At 36.8% G+C, this 20,533-nt stretch overlaps 1 protein-coding gene across 1 annotated transcript in view; it reads right to left on the bottom strand.

Annotated features, from left to right (window-relative positions):
* Positions 1-9,008: 9,008 nt before the first annotated feature.
* Positions 9,009-20,533, bottom strand: part of LOC120635682 — an 81,663-nt gene continuing 70,138 nt past the window's right edge. The window contains exons 22-27 of the mRNA XM_039906780.1: positions 15,676-15,865; positions 14,563-14,689; positions 12,112-12,269; positions 10,921-11,007; positions 9,915-10,023; positions 9,009-9,199 (exon numbers count right to left, since the gene is read on the bottom strand). Of these exons, the coding sequence (XP_039762714.1) occupies positions 9,062-9,199; positions 9,915-10,023; positions 10,921-11,007; positions 12,112-12,269; positions 14,563-14,689; positions 15,676-15,865 (809 nt within the window). The 3' untranslated portion in view covers positions 9,009-9,061. The remainder of the gene's footprint in view (positions 9,200-9,914; positions 10,024-10,920; positions 11,008-12,111; positions 12,270-14,562; positions 14,690-15,675; positions 15,866-20,533) is intronic.

Here is a 20,533-nt window from a genome sequence, read left to right on the forward strand (position 1 = left end):
TATGTTAATGTTGTGGTATAAAAATAAAGAGTTTAATAAATAATAAGTATATAACCATTAACAGTCTGTTATTAACACTGACGTGTAATATACGAAGGTTGAGCCCGCCAAGCCGCAAAAGAGCAGCAATGGGATGGTGGACTTATAAAGAGAAAAGCATTTAGCAACTATTATAAAGTTTACCACAAATGATAGCTCAAAGCTTATTTAACATAAATGTCTAGGAGTACAATAAAACACAATACTTTACAACATAATTTAACCTTTACTTAAAACAAATTGCTACATACAATATTATTAGAAACCCTACTAATAAACATTGTACAGCTGGCGTTACAATGATTTCTCTCTTTCTGTCATCAGTGAGTCTGCATTTAACAGAAGCAGACAAAACATTGTGTGACCATACCAACCGTATGACAATGTTTATTAGTAAGGGAGTTAGTCTTCTTAACAGGTTTAAGCCTTCTCGCGGTACTGTTTCATGTGCAACAGGACCCAGGTGGGGATGGCCAGCCAACCAGTCACCATCATACCAGCTAGGAAGATCACCTCCTGGAATGAAGATAGAGATTTTAAGATAGTAATAGATTTTTAATATTATTAAGAAAACCTTCATACAGATATATAAGACATATGTAAGACATTTGTTGGAGAACGCTTTTCAGGTCTGGAGTCCCTATTTTGTTAAGGATATAGAAATGCTTGAAAAGGTTCAAAGACAAGCCACTAAACTGCCAAGAGAATTGAGAAATCTTTCATATGAGCAAAGGCTTGCAAACCTGGGACTCAGCACCCTCAAAAGTAGCCCAGAAAGAGGTGATCTCATTGAAACTTATGAAATATTAAATAAGTATTACATTCAAAATTTTTAGGAAATATTTTCAAAAAAGAGTAACCCCAGATTAAGGGGCTATGGTCTCAAACTTGAATTTCAGCAGGCATCGTCTAATCCTTCCAAGCAGTTTATCAGCAATAGAGTTATATAAATGTGGAATGCTCCGCCTGAAGATGTAGTGACTGCAGAATCACTGAATCAGTTTAAGAATAACTGAATAAAATCAAAAAGAAAAGAGCACAAGAAATGATATAGACGCATTAGCGAAAGCTGCTTAGTCTATTATATAATAATAACGCTGCAAAGGTGCCATGTGGTGATGGCAGATCGGAACACAGTTGTCACCACCTGTTTTTGTTGAATATAATGTAGCATGGCAGGAGCATCCTCTCTGCTACTACTACCATATACTGCAATTGCCAACCTCAACAAACCCTCCCGTCATAAGAGGCCTTTAAAGAGGTTTTAAGAGGCTGTGGACGGGGACAGGATATTGATGATGATTACCAACCAACCCGGTTCCGGAGGTTCTAACTTTTCAGAGTTATATAAATATTTTTTTTTTTTTTAATCTTTATTTATTTGGGACTTTTATCCAACATGGATATGCCAGCGCAATGATCCCTTAAGTAACTAGGTAACAAAAAACTTAATTATTTTATTAATACATACTATAAGAGAAATGTAACAGATACAATCTGTTATTGCTGCCTACACAAAAATATCTCAACAACAGACCTGAAACCATCTGTGGTCGGTTGAGAGAGAAGGCTCGTTAGAGCACCCTCGTCAAATCTGTTGATGTTGTACCGCCGCATAAAATCTAGTCGCTCCAAATTGTATCTGCTACATTCCACCAGTACATGCTGGACATAATAAATATACTACGACAATACACACATCGCCATCTAGCCCCAAAGTAAGCGTAGCTTGTGCTATGGGTACTAAGATGACTGATGAATATTTTTATGAATAATATACATAAATACTTAGTATATTATGAAAATTAAGTTAATTTGCTATACTCAGCGAACAGCAGGAGAATCTGTATGGTGTAATTTATAATTTCTTCACTCCGTATACTCCACACCAATCATACTCCCTCTGCATAGAGGGTACATTGCTGAGGATCTGTTTGTTGATCTGTGTGTTGTCCTAAGTGATTTTTATTACTGATATAATATACGTATCCCTATATCCCCACCAATGTTATTAATGTGAAAGCTTTCATGCTTAGAGAGGTGTAACAGCTTACATAGGAACTGTGCATTTTTCCGTGATAGACAGTACATTAATTCATATTTCTGCTTGCCCCATTGCTGCAATGCTGGGCCATGGGCTTTTTCGCCCTAGGGTAAATATGCCAGTATGTATAGGACAGATCACTCCTCTGGCAATGGTAGGGCTCCCGGCAAGAAATAGTAGTGTGTGCTTTTATAATATGATACCCAAGGTAATTTTGGATCTACTAATGTATTAGTTATAACATTATGTAAACAACACATATTATAGTGAGTGTACTATACAATTGATGATTTTTTTAATGACAAGGTTGCTTTTTTAACCAAACAGCGCCACTTTCGTTTCTCAAAAGAAAAAAAAAATTTTGAACTGTAAAATAAAAATTGCCCGCCTTCTCTGCAGAATCTGCCTTCTGAACCAGTGATAGTAACTAAAAACAGACTGACCTGTCTTTTCAAAGGTGCTAGAGTAAGCCTATTTGAATAAAACGATTTTGAATTAGGATTTTTTCGAACACATTCCATCGTTTTGTCGGTTTTTTAACACACAAGGGAAGACAAATCCGCCGATTATGTGATGCCCACACAACGACCACTCATTTGATCCCCTGCAGCGACTAAGCTCTATTTGGAGCAGAAACAAGCACGATAGTCATAAGTCGCGATAAGCAACAAAAACTAAAATCCCCTTGGAAAGATAACAAAACTAAAAGATAACCTCATAATGTAAATTACGTAATAATAAATCGGCTCATTTCAGCTCTCCAAATATTATTTATACACTGAATACCAGCTTCTATCCAGTAAAATAACGTTTTCCTTATAATTATCTACAATTAAAATAAATAAAAATCGAAATATGAAATCAATACATACCCCTTTAGAAATCTTATTCCTTGCTGGTACAGCAAAGGCGCTCATGTTTCTCTGCTGGACAGCATTTTTAGCGAATTGAGTGTTAGTTCTAAGTAGACTCCTGATTGCGAACATTTTGGAATTTAATATTTACTGATAATTTTACGAAGAAATTAATTCCCAGTCTATGGCGCAGTGAAACAATGACAATTATACTTTTTTTTCTGACAAATATCACAATTGACATTATTTATAACTGCAGTGGGTTCAAACCATAGATTAAAGTTAAACGAATGACCTCTAATATTATACTTTGTCCGTTCATCATACTTTGAGGCGCGCATGGTTGCAGTGGTAAAACTTGAGGTCAGTGAATGCTAGTTTCATGTTTTACTAATTTTAATTTAAAATTTTGTACTTTCATTTGTTAGCTTATAAATGAGATTATTTTATTGTACATTTTATAAAATAGCCTTAAGCCGTCCACTGCTTGATTACAGGCCAGACGCCTGGTGTGCATTTGATAGACGGGTTGGTGATCGCATTATGTGATAGTAGCAGCTCATAGAATATTCCTGTCAATTCTCCATCATCACCTCGTACGAAGGCGGAAGGGTGACCAGTATATTCTGATCTGCCGTCACAATGGCACAATTAAAGGTATAAGAAAAAGAAATCCAAAATACATCAGGAAAGTTTATTACAAAAGCACATACAAAATCTTTACAGGGTCTTAAGACTAATTTACAATCATATTTAAAATATAAAAAAAAACTAATAAACACTAAGATATATTGTGACGGAATAGATGCCTGCGCTAACACGGAACGATCAAACAAATTCATTTCGCAACTTTTACTATGAGAAAATGTTTCGTTAACATTTAAATCATGCACTTAATCCAATTTAAATGAATACTTCTCAACGTACGTGACTGCGAACGTGTGCAGTACATTATTAACTTTAAAATCCTACCATTACCTAAATACTTTTCCGAAAGCTACCATTTTTGTATAATTTACTTTTTAGTGTATCAACACCAATCAGCTATAGAGCGCACAACCGATTTTGATACTTTTCACTATATTTCACTATGTACTGGTCGGAATATATTTAAAAGTCAACTTTAGAAAAATTTCGATATAAAAGTTCCACCGATTATATAAAAATATACAAAAATTTCTTTTTCTAGACGTTTCTACTACAACACGAGATTTTTTACACTAATTGTTAAAAATCCACCTAAAGATATCCATGAAGATATAAATAAAGAATACTAAATTATGTCTAGCGCCTATTTTAATCAAACATGATTGCAAAGACCCAAATAATTAAGTATTTTGTATAATTTATAAGTTCAAGAGGAATTAGCGTACACCTATTGGTACTAAGAACTAAAAAGTTAATTTATATTATTAATTTAAATGATTACAATTTTTTTTATTAATAATCAACTTATCGAAGCCTGAAAATCTGAATTGCCTCCAGCAAAGATTTAAATCGTAGATTTGGATCAAAATAACTAAGTAACTCGCTTTATCTATTTTTTTTGCAATTACTGAGCTGTTATGAATCTCGAAGAATCTTTATTTTAGCGCAAAACGAAAAGCAGCTTCGAGTGTAAAGAATCTATGTCAGAAAAAAAAAAAAAACAGAAGATTATATTAAGAACTAGTTTATCTGTGGGCTTGTTTCAATTTCAAATATTATTGTATAAATAATTTAAAAAGTTATAATTATCTACGATTGAAATCCTTGATCATCAATGATGTCTTTACAAGTACATATACATTAAATATAAATGATGTTTAAAAGTAATTTTTTTCGCATTGCCTAAGCACCTTATTTAAACCAGGGCTTGAAAATCGGGTACTTTTTTTTGAACACAAAAGTTCGCTTTATCTGTTTTAATAGGTCAAAATCAATTTGCTCTGACCAAAGGTTATTAATAAATTATTTATATAAATTTCATTAATTATTTTCAAGCCATGGTTTAAAAGTTTATCTAAATTTATATTTAACATACTCTTAGACAAAAAGAATAGTAGCACTCCAATCTAAACTGACTAGAATTTCACTTCACACGAAATATTGCCGTGTTTTTTTTTATTACGGAAATTTACAATTTATTATTATTTTATGCAAAAATATATTATTATTAATTATTATAAATATCAATGGTTGCTAAACTATATATCAAGCTTTATGACTTAATAAGAATAATGATGAACATGGTTCTTTATCCAATAGTCTAGCTCTTTGGTAGAATTAAACAAGAGAAATCTTTTGCTTTTTGGAACGAAGTTCCTTAAAACTGCAAGCGGTAGGAGTTGACTAGTATCAATCGTCACGTAAGGAAAAAGCATTACGCGCCCTTCATATGAGTCATTTGAACCCATCTAGCTAAGTTCAGATATCGTCACCGCCATAGTTGTATAAAAAATGGATAGTTATTTGTCATTTTTTTGATGGTTAGATCTGATTTTTCGAATAGTGATGGTTAGAAAAGTGGGTGGATTAAGGGATTACCAAGAACTTGCTGAAGAAGTGTTCGTGGTACTCTAAAGAATGGTTCGAAGGGGGGTTGGGGTTAACAGCAAGAGGTGTTCGTAGAGATGGTTAAAATAAACTGTTGGTCATGAACCAACGAATTCGTTTCGTGGTCAAATGACAATTTTATGGATACGGAAATGAAAGTTAGGGTTTATGTGGTGGGAGTTATTACTACACATGGCAAGGGCGGGACACATAGGCCTGATAAGCCTATCACCAAGGACGGTTTGAGAAATTGTAATGGTGACCTCGCACCATAAATACAAGCGTTGGTAAACCTCGACTAGATGGACAGACGACATAAAGAAAATCTCAAGGAGCCCCTGGGCAGAAAGCTAGACTGTGGAGTTAGTATATCCCTACAAAGTACCATTTAAATTAAAATGATGATGACGATGATGATATTGATGATTATTTTAATGATATGCAGTTATAAATATTTACGTGTGTGCATGATTAACTGTGATATATACTTATATATAATTCAATTCAAGACAATAACAAGCTATTCTATTAGTATTATCGAGGCGAAGCTCCTAAACACATGTTCGGTTTGGTGACCAAATTCGCGAAAAGTGAAGCGAGCGAGCCAATGAGAGCTTGTTACCTTTTGAAACTTTGTCTATGGATCTCATAGCAAAAACAAAACACATACGCCATTGCCTCTGGTGCTCGTACACGATGCACTTAGGTATTGATTTTTTTTTTAAATTAAGGTTGACAATATGTTCAAAAACTTCGCCCCTGACACGTGCCTGTTCAAAGGCATTTTAAGGCAAAGTTTAGAAAGGTGATAGATATAATAATTTTCGTTATTTTTATTTAATTAAACGCGAAAACAAAATTATTAACGCTACATTTATAGAATGAGATCAGTTTACAGATTCACGATATTTAATGGCAGTTTTAATCATGCCTAATATCTTAAGAATAACTAAGTTTAGAAGATAATCTCCTTTGTGCGTGCCCTAACCACAGCATTACCAGCGCCCCTCCTAGCGCCCCCCAGCGCGCAATACCCCGTACTAACCAGTAGACGCCGCTAGGTTGTGACCAATTTTTTTTTAAGTTATCTGTTACATGCACTATAAAATCATATTCCATTGTGTTTTTTTAATTGAAAAAACGTGTTAGAAGTTATACTTATAAAAGATAAAAATCTTTTCATAAATTTTATCTTTCGCCTTATTCTACGTTTGCAAAATAACAATAGAAAAAGGTATTGTTTGAATTATTGACGGTCAACAGTCAAACCTTTTTTAGAAAAACTAAAATGTTGACTATAGCTAACTTCATGGTGTCGGTTTTTGTGACTTCCAAAAAAAAAACAAATCTGTATTATTAAATCAACAGAACAATCGTTTGCGACAGTTAAAGTACACTGTGCCTATCTACGATTTGTATTGAATCGATATAGCGCCATCTATCGCGCCATCGAATGGATATAAAAAGTCATACCAGGCACTCCGCAGATGTACACGTAAACTTGAAAAGTACTGTCTTGTAAAACGAAGTTTTACAGCAGGCCATTATCGTGACTTTTAATGCGTCGTGAGAGATTAATTTTAAATTAGCATGTTTAGTTATTCTTAAGATAATACATAATTAAATCGATCATAGAGCACCATAGTGCTAATGCTATTCACCACGTTGCTAATTCTATTCAACTTGGTGCTAATTCTGGTGTAGGTATGCGTACCTACATATAATTCGAAACAAAACTAAAATAGCACTATCCCTTTCACAATGTTAGACGTAGTAAAGGATAGCAATACTTTTAGCCCCGAATTCGGTTAATTTAAAGATTTATAAGGAGTCCGTGTCATAAAAGGTGAATGGACCACTTCAGTTTCATCTTTCGTCATGGGAAGAAGATCAATTAACTATATTCTATTTGTTTGGCGCACTGAGTATTTCTAAATTAATATGAATAAATGACCTTACTTAAATACACGTTATTTGAAAGTGATTTAAGTGTCAACAAAATAACTTGAAATGAATTAGAACAAAATTTACAATATGACACTTAAATGTGTTATACAGAAGAGTATACTTATGAACTAGTAATAAATTAAAATGAAATATAAAACATGGTAAATCAAATATTTAACCGAAGGGCACTCACTTTAAGCCTCACTGAAATAACGTGGCACAGACGTGGCTCGGACATGTTACCGGTTTTTCATACAAATTCACATTTAATTACATTGAAACAAGACAAAACGTAACAAACACGCGGGTGTCGAGCAGTGGTTATCTCCACTCTATTTGTTACGTTTAAATAATATGAATTTTGTTTGAAATTTGAAAAAAAATTAACATGTCCCAGCCGCAAGTACGTCACGTAATTTCAGTGTGGCATGCACCTAAGTACAGCTGAGCCGCGATTCTTCGCAAAACAAACCTCATATGCTGTTGAACTCATTAGGGTTAGACAGCTATCCAAAAAAAAGAGCCTCGATTCTATGAGATTCTAACCTGAACACATTAGTATCTACAATGGCGAGTAATTTTCCTCTAACAGAAATTTTACGGATCTGTCTTGATGCATATCACGCATATAAACGTGACATACAGGATAGGGGTAGAAGTTCTCAACCAACTTCGAAAAGGAGAAGTTATTTAACTCGACCATTTTAAATAAGGCTAGACCGTTATCTGAAATTTAATAAAACAAAGAAAAATATTTTACTAGAATAAAGTAGAAAAAAAAATTACACAGATATTGTTTGTAGTCTCCACTTTTTAGAAGTCAGTTAAAAAGTAAAATGACATCTGGCTTTTATAATTTTTTTTTTAGTTATTCACTGGCGAAGGTAATTTTCGCTTTTTCTTGTTAATTTTATTAGCATGCGAATTCATGTGTCTTAGCATGTTACTTGCTATTTGTTGTATGCGTTGAAACATGATTATGTTGATTTTCATATGAAAATTAAATTAAACCATTTAATTCACTACGCTCATGCTACGCGGTATATGGCTACACGATACAGTGTGATTAACAAACGGAATTCAACAAATCGATTCATTTATCAGCAAACCCGTCAAACAGTCTTTTTGAGTAAAGTACAGCGTTTGTGTTATCATTTGTCGTTTACAGAATGATCTGTTCCATTTACACAACTTATGAGAATCCCGCGTCATCATTTATCGATCTTAGACATTTTAACTTGGGGCATTATGCAAAAGTAACATAATTTGTCAAACCAATCAATTACACCACTGTTACATACGTATACATTTTTTTTATAAATTTATATCGAAATCGTTCACTTAAGTATGTACTTTTGCATGGTATTATTATTGCCCAAGTTTTAGATCGTCGATTGATATTAAAGATGGTCTTTGTCAAACGCCGGGTTTGCAAAATGTCGGTGTGCTAGTTGTACAGTTTTATTTGTAAAATGCTTTATAATTATGTGCTATAATTAATACGTTTGTATAAATTCATAACACAAGAAAAACGTTGCTTCGATTTGTCTTGTTTGCCAATGAATGTATCGAAAGGCGTTCAATTCGACAAATGCTAATTTGGATTTCGCATGCTAATAATGGAGTATGCTAATCAACTTTCTTAGTCGTCATTCTTCTTGTTCACAGAGTTGAAGTACGCTAGTAAGTCAGCATCAGCGCGGGAGACCCACGCGGCGTTGAGTGAGATGGTGTCCAACGCTAGCAAAGCTCCTTTCTGGTCTCCAAATAGCTCTTTAAACTGTGGATGAGAATTTTTGTATTATTCATAATCATCATCATCTCAGCCCTTTACCGGTCCACTATACAGGGCACGGGTTCCTCCCACAATGAGAAGGGGTTAAGGCCGTAGTCCACCATACTGGCCCAGTGCGTATTGATAGACTTCAAACGCCGTTGAGAACATTATGGAGAACTCTCGGCGTGCAAGTTTCCTCACGATGTTGTGTTGATCATAAAACCTTGCTTCTTAAGCTAAGCCACTATGGTATCCAAAACGTTGCACTAAATTTGGTTGCCTCTTATCTCAGCAATAGAACCCAAAGGGTTTGCGTAAATGATACAAGGTCTCAGGGTTCAAATACCTCAATGGGTGTCCCACAAGGCTCGATTTTGGGTCCCTTTCTATTTTTAGTGTATATAAATGATCTACCGTACCATATCAGTGGAACATGCGACATTGTATTGTTTGCAGATGATACATCTCTAGGACTGATAGGAGTAAAGATAACTCTGACGATGTAAACCGTGTTATGTCGCATGTGTCGCACTAATGCAAAAAAAACAAATCGTCGCAATTACCTTGCTATTATTTCATTGCTTGCTTATTCTTAGAACATGCTAAGTATTTAGTTATTACAACCCTATTGAAGATGAAAGACCGACACGCGCATAGTACCTACGCTACGCGCATTTCAAAAATTAAGTTATTTTATTAGTATAGATGAAATACTTACCCTATAGTAATCTCCCGGCTGATGGAGGCACCTGGCGGCAGCCTGTAATGCCGATGGCGGCAGCGGCGCCATATGCAATATCCGCCAAATACCAGCAGCACCACGCCATCTTGTTTATGACAAAATCAATTTCATATTACCCTCCCACTGTAACGCAATATAGCTGAAGTGGCATAATACCGACGTCCTTCGGTTCTCCTAGCTATGTGCGCTCGGAGAACCGCAGGACGTTGGGGTCCCAAGGTGCTGGAATGGCGGTGAAGGTGGACAAACGACATCAAGCGAGTCGCTGGCAGCCGCTCGAGACAAGCGGCCTGGGATCGTGGATTTTGAAACTATCTACAAAATACCTTCAAATCAAGAGTGAATAGGCATCTTCTAGGCAAGCGCGCTCCACCTTAGCTGCATCATCGCTTACCATCCGGTGTGATTGCAGTCAAGCGCTCGTATATAAACATTAAAAAAAAACCTATGTCCATCAGTGGATGTCCAGCGGTGGAAGTAATGAGACACGGGACTCCTGTCAGCTGGAGCAGGGCCGTAGTCCACCACGCTGGCCAAGTGTGGTTTGATGGAAATCACACCATAGCGAACTACCAGGCGAACATGCGTCCACACGATGTTAAATATCTTTTCTTAAAATGCACATGACTTCGAATAGTCAAAAATACGAAAGGTCCTGACTACTCGGTTATCGCAGCTTCTTTAATTTGATTTGGGTTACAGTAATTTTATAAAGTAGGCCATTTATTAAACTTTGGATACCATTAACTTACTGTTAGCCAAATATTTATTATTATTTAATTAATAAATAGTTTTCAAGAGACAATTAAAATTATATTTGATTAACAACCAATGTTTATAATGCTCAAGATATAAAAAATAAGAATGCATTATCGATACACTTCAGTCCCGGTGTGTTAGACGTTATAATTTAATTGATAAATTTAAATTAATTTTCCTCAAGTATCAAAACTAATTCGACGTGGTATTTAAAAAATGGTACCTGCACACTCCCGCGCATAAGGCGGTCACCCACATCTTCCACTCTCGACCGCGCTGCGCCTCGCTTGACAGCACCGTGTACGCGAACCTTTACAAACGGACATTTTTTTGTTGGTTTGGTTAACTTCACAGAGCATGCAAAGAACGCGTCCTACAATGTATAGTCACTAAAAACAGACATACGTGTCGTTCCAAAAGTGCTTATATTAGACTACTTAAAAAAAAAAAAACGTGTGTGTACTTATATTACGTGTTTGTACTAGAAGCACGTTATACACGCGTTAGAAGTTATACTTCTTTGGCGTAACAAGATAAAGATCTTTTCAAAAATTTTATCTTTCGCCTTATTACGTTACGTTTGTAGAAAGAACGACACTAACAATTTTGAATTATTGAAAGTCAACTGTCAAACCTTTTTTAGAAAAACTAAAAAGCTGACTATAGCTACTAGACTTCATGGTGTCGGTTTTTTGTGGCGGTGTGCGCGCGCATTGTAAAAATTTACATTCCCACAACCTGGAAAATGTTTGTGTGATGAACATAAACGTTTTTCTGTGTCTGGGTGTTTATTTGTATATTATGAGTATTTATGTGTATTATATTCATTTAAAAATATTCATCAGCTATCTTAGTACCCATAACACAAGTTACGCTTAAGTTAGAGGCCGAATACGACCTAGGGGTAGGGGGAGTGATGGAGTTGAGAGGGATATGAGAGTTCTGGGAGCTCCTCAAATGGAGAAATATGCTTGACCGAGCCAAGGCCCTTCCAGGCACTACAAAAATCCTGCATCGCACTAGCGAAGTGTTCACGAAGAATGCCTATATACAACTTCCATAAATGAATGTTCGGAGACAATCCAAGTCGCCGCAACACCGCTGATCGCCGCGTCATAACGCAGGCTTGATCGCGCTGCCGCGACTTTTCCCCGGACTCGACTCCACGGACCCAACGGTCCCACCTAGTGACCCGTCTGTAGTCGCAGACGGCGTTGACTATCACCGAAAAGGGCCATCGCCCTGAGCGGTTCCCCCCGAGCCCCAAACCTGGGACTCCGAGGAAGACTTCAGAGAATGTTCGGAGCTCGGTCCCCGAGCACGATTACCCGCTTGGATGAAGATCTTCCTATTGTTACGGTCGAGCGTATCACCATAGCTCCCGTACGAGAGCTTTGATGATGGTGTTGAGTACCTGTACAGCAGCCAGTCGTCGGCGGGGGACGCGAGCGCGGCCAGCAACGCGGAGTGCGAGTACAGCGGGCGCGGCGCCGCGTGCGACAATAGCAGCACGCGCCAGCACGCCAGCCAAGCCTCCTCGCCGTGCTTGCGCACGCCAGCCGTGAACGCGGCCTGACAACAAAAAAAAAACAATAACTTTCAACGACTAGTAGACTAATGTACACTGCATTATTCTATCAGTCAAGCGCTTTCATTTGATAGCGATATATTTTTTAAATACACAACTATTGATGACTAGTAGAATAATGTACACTGCATTATTCTACCCGTCAAGCCCTTTCATTTGATAGCGATATTTTTTTTAAATACATAAATATACTACGATATTACACGCGGCCTGAAAATATAAAAAAACAACAACTTTCAATGACTAGTAGAATAATGTACACTGCATTATTCTACCCGTCAAGCCCTTTCTTTTGATAGCGATATTTTTTTTAAATACATAAATAAACTACGATATTACACGCGGCCTGAAAATATAAAAAAACAACAACTTTCATTGACTAGTAGAATAATGTACACTGCATTATTCTACCAGTCAAGCCCTTTCATTTGATAGCGATATTTTTTTTTAAATACATAAATATACTACGATATTACACGCGGCCTGAAAATAAAAAAAAACAACAACTTTCATTGACTAGTAGAATAATGTACACTGCATTATTCTACCAGTCAAGCCCTTTCATTTGATAGCGATATTTTTTTTTAAATACATAAATATACTACGATATTACACGCGGCCTGAAAACAATGCGCGTGTACCCATGCGCAGGCAATACAATCATTGCTTTAACTAATAAATTGTATTTAGCCATTAATTAATAAAGTAATGATTATTATCCAATGAAAATGATATTATTTAATTATAACGTGTGTGTTTGTGTGTAGTGTAAATGCAGGTTTGAATGTGAGTATATGTGTTTGTTATAGTTTAGAGTTTCATAAATAACGAGAAATCTTTGGAACATAAAATTGCCCTCGCTGCCCGTTGCGCCACTGGGCCGTCAAATATTGTTAAGGTTATTGTGAAAAAAAAATGTAATTCGCCATTACGTTGTGGCGGCCATCTTGGATCCGAAATTTATTATCTCTGTATATAGTATTTTACTAGCCAAGGCCTGTCATATGTTATCCATATTGAGAGAGTTCTAAAAAAAAAACGTGCGCGTACTTATGTACACGCGTTAGAAGTTATAATTCTTTGGCGTAACGAAATAAAAATCTTTTCAAAATCTATCTAGTGCATAAATTAATTAACAATAGAAAAAAGCTATTAAATACACTGAAAGTTTTATCATAACACATTATCTTGTTATCTAATTATCGGACCACCAAGTTTCACTTAACATTAAAACTTAAGATTTTTGTACTATTGGATCATTTAAATCACCGGAATGAGCCCGCAGACTTAGACAATTGAAAGTGTACACTGTCAAACCTTATAGCTAACTTCAGAGCGTCGGTTTTATGTGACGGTGCGCACATCGTAACAATTTACTCTCATCATTTTTCCTAACGCGCCAAAAGAAGTGGAACTTCAAAAAATATGTAATCTGCCATTTTGTTGCGGCGTCCATCTTGTACCTACCGTCAAACATAAGTAAAAACACTCACGACTTATTCGCTTTTCTAACAGAAAAAAAACCAAATTAAAATTGGTTCATCAATACTCATTTATTTATAAATATTAATATTATACGTCACATAGTAACTATCCCTACTAATATTATAAATGTGAATGTAAGTTTGTTTGTTACGCTTTCACGCAAAAACTACTTAACCGATCCTCATGAAACATTGTACACATATTCTTGGAAGTGCTAGAAGTAATAATATACTTTTTATCCCGACGTTAAGCTCGGTTCCTTTGGGTGAGGGGATGAGTGTTTGACGATTTTACACCATAACTACGACAAATTATAACCGATTTCAATAATTATTTTTGTACTATAGAGGTTATAATATGTGTTTAATTTTGCCCAAACTGTGGTTGGAGATAGAGGACAGAACTACTCAGCGGACAGCAGCAAACCCCTCATTTAAGGCTTAGCGATACTGAATACCTTAAATTATTTCAAAATCAAACGCAGACGAAGTCGCGGGCAACAGCTAGTTAAATAATAAGTTATCTCATGCAAATGTATATGAATTCATTACAATATTATTCTATAATAACAAATAAGTAAAGTCAATCTTCACAATATTTTACTTTTCAAGAATTCATTATAACTGTAGAAAGACTTCTCGACAAGCCAAGTCTTCAGTTTTATCCTAAATAAATTTTTATCTGGTATCCTATTAAAGACTTCTGTTCGAGAGCTACGATGCCACAGACAGACATACGCACACGCACACACAGACACGTGAAACTTATAAAACCCTTGTTTTTGGGCTGTACCTCTTGGTATATCTCGGGGATGCTGCTATTCTCGTTGAACCACGCATCAAATAGCTCCAAAGCCTGCTCCGTCACGTTGTCGTTACCCCACTCCACGCCGGCGGTGAGGAGTGCGCCACTGAGCCACCTGGGAACAGGCATATGAAAAAAAAAACGTGTGTGTACATATGTACACGCTTTAGAAGTTATACTTCATTGGCGTAACAAAATAGAAATCTTTTCAAAAATTTTACCTTTCGCCTCATTCTACGTTTTTAGAAAAACTACACTAACTATAGAAAAAAGATATTTCATACATTGAAAGTTTATTACGCACTTTCTAGTTAAATAAAGTTTATTTAAAAATTGTATTTTACGCCTTATTTTATGTTTGTAGAAACAACGACGCTAGCAATAGAAAAAAGGTATTGTTTGAATTATTGAAAGTCAACTGTCAAACCTTTTTCGGAAAAACTAAAAGGTTGACTATGGCTAAATTCATGGTGTCGGTTTTTTTGTGACGGTGTGCGCGCGCATCAAGATCACGCCAAAAGAAGTATAACTTCAAAAAAAGTGTAAAATCTTTATAAGAAGACCTTATTAGAGTTAAACTTTTGAGAATTAACTCTAATTGAAATCGATTGAGAATCAAATGATGCAGAAGTGGGATGCCTCACAGCATCGGTTCTCCCAGCTATCAGTCTACTTACAAGAACTTGGAACCACATGTTCGGAAGGCAGAATCTACCAAGAAGAAGCCGGCAAGAAACTCAGCAGTTGCTCTTTTCCGACATCAACAATTTACATTTTACATTTTAAAATTCAATAAACAAATATACTACAACAATACACACACCGCCATCTAGCCCCAAAGTAAGCTTAGCCTTGTGTTATGGGTACTAAGATGACTGACGAATATTTTTATGAATAATACACATAAATACTTAGAATATACATATAAACACCCAGACACTGAGAAATATTCACGCTCGTCACGCAAACATTTTCCAGTAGTAAAGAGGGAAAAGTCATTGCATTTATGAGTGATGTAAAAATTTTAGGGTAGGCAATGCTTTTGTGCATGTATGAAGTGCACGCCACTGCCCGAAAGTGCAGCTGAAGTCGCACACTTACATCTGGTCCTCGCTGATGGAGGCCTCGAGAAGGTCCTGGGCGCTGTACAGCGGCAGTCGGGGCGGCAATGTGGCCAGCAGCGCTTGCAGGCGTGGTGCCGCCGCCGCCACCCGCAACAGCTCCCGCCAGCGCGACAGGTGGCCCACCACCACGCGCCACACCGCCCAGTGCCGCTCCGCCGTCAAGTGCGCTGGCCGACAAGTTTTTTTTTTTAATTTTTAATTTATTGTTCAAAATAAAAAGTTACAAATATTTTTCCAACATAATTATCCATCCCCTTAGAAACTATGCGTTTATGGTGGGGATGGCAGGTTCGCAAGTGTATATCTTAAAAAAAAATTCATTCAACTACTTAATCTTAATGTAAAAATATTTAAACAATCTTAATCAAACAGTGGCATTTTTGAACTATTAGCTAAAAAATGTCTTTTACAATTTCTTAAAAATATATGTTTTTTTCCATTTACACATTGCAAAGCAGGTGGGAGATCTTCAAATATTTTGGGTAATATGTATTTATAATTCCTTCTTCCGTACACATTATGTGTTTTCGGTAGAATAAACTTTTTATAACTAGGCAGTTTCCGAAAATTACCATCTCGCCCTTTACGTCTAAGATGTTGTATATTACCAAATTCTTCCTTAAGTACAGCTAACGTAACTTTGCTCTGCACTGGCAATAATTTACAATATGTGAATAATTCATGGCATTCCTTTGAGTATTTTAGTTTGATTTTTTTAGGTACTTATCATGTTGAGAGTAAATCTCGAATAATCTTAATATATATAAATCTCCTGTCACGATGTTTGTCCGCAATGGACTCCTAAACTACTTAACCGATTTAAAATTAAATTGGTACACCGTGAGCAGTCTGGTCCAACTTAAGAGATAGGATAGCTTAGATCTTTAATTATAGTCGCAATTTTATTTTATTGCAAATTATTTGTCTATAATTAATTGGCAGTCACATGTTATATATATATACTACTATACTCATTTAAAGCTTAGCGATACTGAATACTTTAAAAACAAAATCAAACGCAGACGAAGTCGCGGGCAACAGCTAGTAATAATATAATAATGTAACCAATTCTACGTGACGGGGCAAAATGTGCGGGGCGACGGAATTATAAGACAAGTGTGAAGAACAAAGTTATATTGAGAGTTCACTTATAAATACTTGACAGTCTAGAACAGTGTCCCTGGCTAAAGTCCCACGCATGGAAGCAAAAGCTGGAAGCAGTAGAGATGGGTCTAAAATTAATAAGCTGCTAAATTAACGCTGCTAATTTTTTTTAGTGTCAACACCTGTTAAATAAATTCTGAGATAGTTGTTAAATCTATTAGTCACAAGTCACAACTCTTACGAACACAGATAAAAATAATGGCAGCGGAGCAGTGTACATGTATTCTGCGCGGTGACACGGACGTATATATATTTGTCTCCCTTTATCCCACTACTGCAGGCCGCAGCGCAGGACGACGAAACAAAGGAAAGAAAAGACGCGATGACAATGATGTTCGTTCCGTCTCTCTCTATTGAATTGTTTTCAACTTAGCAACTGCAAAGTGCAAACTGTTAATTTTCTGTTCACTGTTCAGTCAGATTGTTATTTAGTCGAGTTGATTTAACTAACTGCTAACTGTTGAAATTGAAAATCTTATATTTAATTAGTGTTTAATAAACACTGATCTTCATTACTACTACAATAAAAGTATGAAGGAAATGAGAATTAATTGTGTAACAATCTGTCCGATAAATTAAACAGTTGCTAAAAATAACTGATTATTGTTACTGTTAATTATTATTGGCATTAGCATTTAGCAGTATTATCTTAATTTTTGACGTTTAAGCCCATCTCTACTACAGCGTCCGGCAAGTGTCTCCGAGATAAAGCGTTTGCTGAAGCAACGCAAACAGGTACCGCTAGTGAATGACAAAGGTTTTCGATTTTCGGATGGACACTTGCCGATAACCACCTGAGGGGTTGCTACGGCGTCACCGGGGGAGTGGGGCGAGCGCGAAAGCTCGCCATGAGAAGAGCCCCAGGGCTCGACGACATCGGGTGGGAGAGTACAGAGACGTCGACCCGAGGGTGCCTCCTGCGAGGACTCGGACCTCGGCTCGGTTCGACGTAAATCTGACTGTTGGTGGACTTTTGGACTAATCATTGTTTAGTCCGAACGCCCCCGTGACCGTGGTAAGGATCCACGTCCGGATGACGTCAGAAATCGGGGCCCTCGTCTTCGCCGGCGAAGACGCTGTGTTTGTTGCGTGTGTGTGTGTTGATGGGACACGTTGTCGGTAGATATTTTATCGTCAGGGTCGTCAAGGACATGCTTCGGACGTCGCCGCTTTGGCTCGACGTCGGGGACGGGGTATAGGTGGACGCCTCGACCACTAGGGGGTTGGAGTGTCGGACTGCATTTTCAAAGTAGGTCTTTGATAATGATTTCATGTACTGGGCTATGGTGGGAAGATCGAGGTCTCGGTGGAGGTCTATGTTGCGCATGAACCACGGACTGTCCGTGGTCATACGCATAAACTTGTTCTGCAGGACTTGAAAGCTCTTGTAGGAGCTGTGAGGGCGATGGGCGAATACGACGCTGGGGTATGTCATAATGGGACGTATGCACGTTTTATACAAGGTTACCTTGTGACGGAGGGATAATTTGCTTTGCGGCAAATCATCGGATAGAGACGACCCATCACATACGCAGCCTTGTTGCGGGCCTTGCGAATGTGTGCGGTGAAGCTCATTCTATGATCGAACGTTACTCCCAGGTATTTGGCCTTGTCTTGCCAGGGTATGGGACGCAAGTAGAGGGTCACCTCTGCGGGGTTTACCGTGAAGAGCACCGCTGCGCTCTTCTCGGGGTTAACCTCGATCCTCCAGAGGCGGAACCACTTGCCCAGCAGGTGCAGCGCCTGTTGGAGTCGACTTGCTATGTTGCTCTTTTTGGGATTGGTCGCAAAGAGAGCGGGGTATCGTCGGCGAATTGGGCCAGTTAGACCGTCGTCGGTAGGTCGCGGGGAATGTAGCTCTATGTGCTACCCATTATCGGATTGCCTTTTGGATAGTCCCCTATTATAAGGAGGCTAGAGTGTTCCTTATAGGCTGGTTGAGGAAGACCTTTGCCTTTGCAAAGAAAATGTTGGCCTCGATCATGTCGACCGCAGACGCAGACACAACGTCCTGGACGATGACCATGGGGTAATGACAAAAGTTGGCCGCGGCACCGTCTTGTACTAGTTGGAAAAAATCTCTTTAGCGCGATTTACATTTCACGCAACTACAACTAACGCCATCTAGTGTTAGCGGGTCAATATTGCGTTTTATTGTAATGTTACAATAATAATTACATTTATTACATAAATACACATAGATAATCAGATGTTACAAATTTAGCTTTTGTTGTTGAAACAGTGTATTACCATTAATTTGGTGTGCAAATTACAATCATATTATATGAAATAAAAACATATAAAAGGAAAACATTAAAAAAGAAATTACAACTGCAATTTGAACGCAAAAATATATAAATTATAATATCGACAGTAATCATTTATACAACTATACTATAGTAACTCTTTTACGGTTAATTGTGTCACACTCTGGAATTCTATATATTTATTTTTAATTTGTTAAAAACTTGTGTACAACCTAACCTAAATCGTGTTTTTTTTTTTTTTTTTTTCTCCTTTCCTTGATTGGGTTACCTGGCAGAGATCGCTTTTTAGCGATAAGGCCGCCCATTGAGCATGTGTTTTATTGTGTTTTTGTTTATAATTTAATTTCTGTTAGGTGTACAATAAAGTGAATTTACACTTTCACTTTCACTTTCCTGCCTGCTGACATACGTCAGGCTCATTCCCTAAATTTATTCAAGAAGCGTTTGGAAAACCATTTCTTATCTATGTCATATTATAGTATATAGTCTATTCCTTAAATATGTATATCCCTATCCCTTATGGAGGGTAGAGGTAAGGAGAGTCATCTGTGTATATGAAAAAGTGTCGTCAAAATTTATTAAATTAGGATGGCGCCACATTTGCATCAGGGTAACTCTTAAAAGAAGCGCCAAATATAAATATTGTTAGAGTAGGCTTGAAAAATAAACAAGGAAGTAAGGTTATATTTACCACAATATTTTGTACAACGTAAGTTGTTGAAATTCTCAATAATTAACTACTTTAGTCGATAATGACATTACATTTTTTAACTCGGCATACTTCAATTCATCTACGATTGCTACATTCATACCATACCCTGTGCATCCACCAGCGCCATTGTGGAGGATTTTTGAACTGTTATTTAGCGCATACACTGGACACTTTTTCAACTTTTCTCCCATATAAGATGACTCTCCTTACCTCTACCCTCCATACTATCCCTATCCCTACTAATATTATAAATGTCAATGTAAGTTTGTTTGTTACGCTTTCACGCAAAAACTACTTAACCGATCCTCATGAAACTTTGTACACATATTCTTGGAAGTTTTAGAAGTAATATAGGATACTTTTTATCCAGCTCGGTTCATTTGGAAGAGGGGACGAGTGTTTGACGATTTTACACCATAACTCCGACAAATTATAATATTTTTTTTCTTCTTTTTTATGGACGGTTTGTTCAAACTATAGAAGTTATAATAAGTGTTTAATTTTGCCCAAACTGTGGTTGGAGATAGAGGACAAACCCCTCATTCAAGGCGATACTGAATACTTGATTTTTGTTTAGAGCTACAACTTAATTTACATAAAACAAAAACATAATTTTTATTAGTTTTCCTACCTACACTCAGAGGAATTATCAATTTTTTTAAATTTGAAATGCATACAAAAAATTTCGGAAC

This window comes from Pararge aegeria, chromosome 27 (assembly GCF_905163445.1).
Source record: "Pararge aegeria chromosome 27, ilParAegt1.1, whole genome shotgun sequence".
NCBI classification, from domain to species: domain Eukaryota; kingdom Metazoa; phylum Arthropoda; class Insecta; order Lepidoptera; family Nymphalidae; genus Pararge; species Pararge aegeria.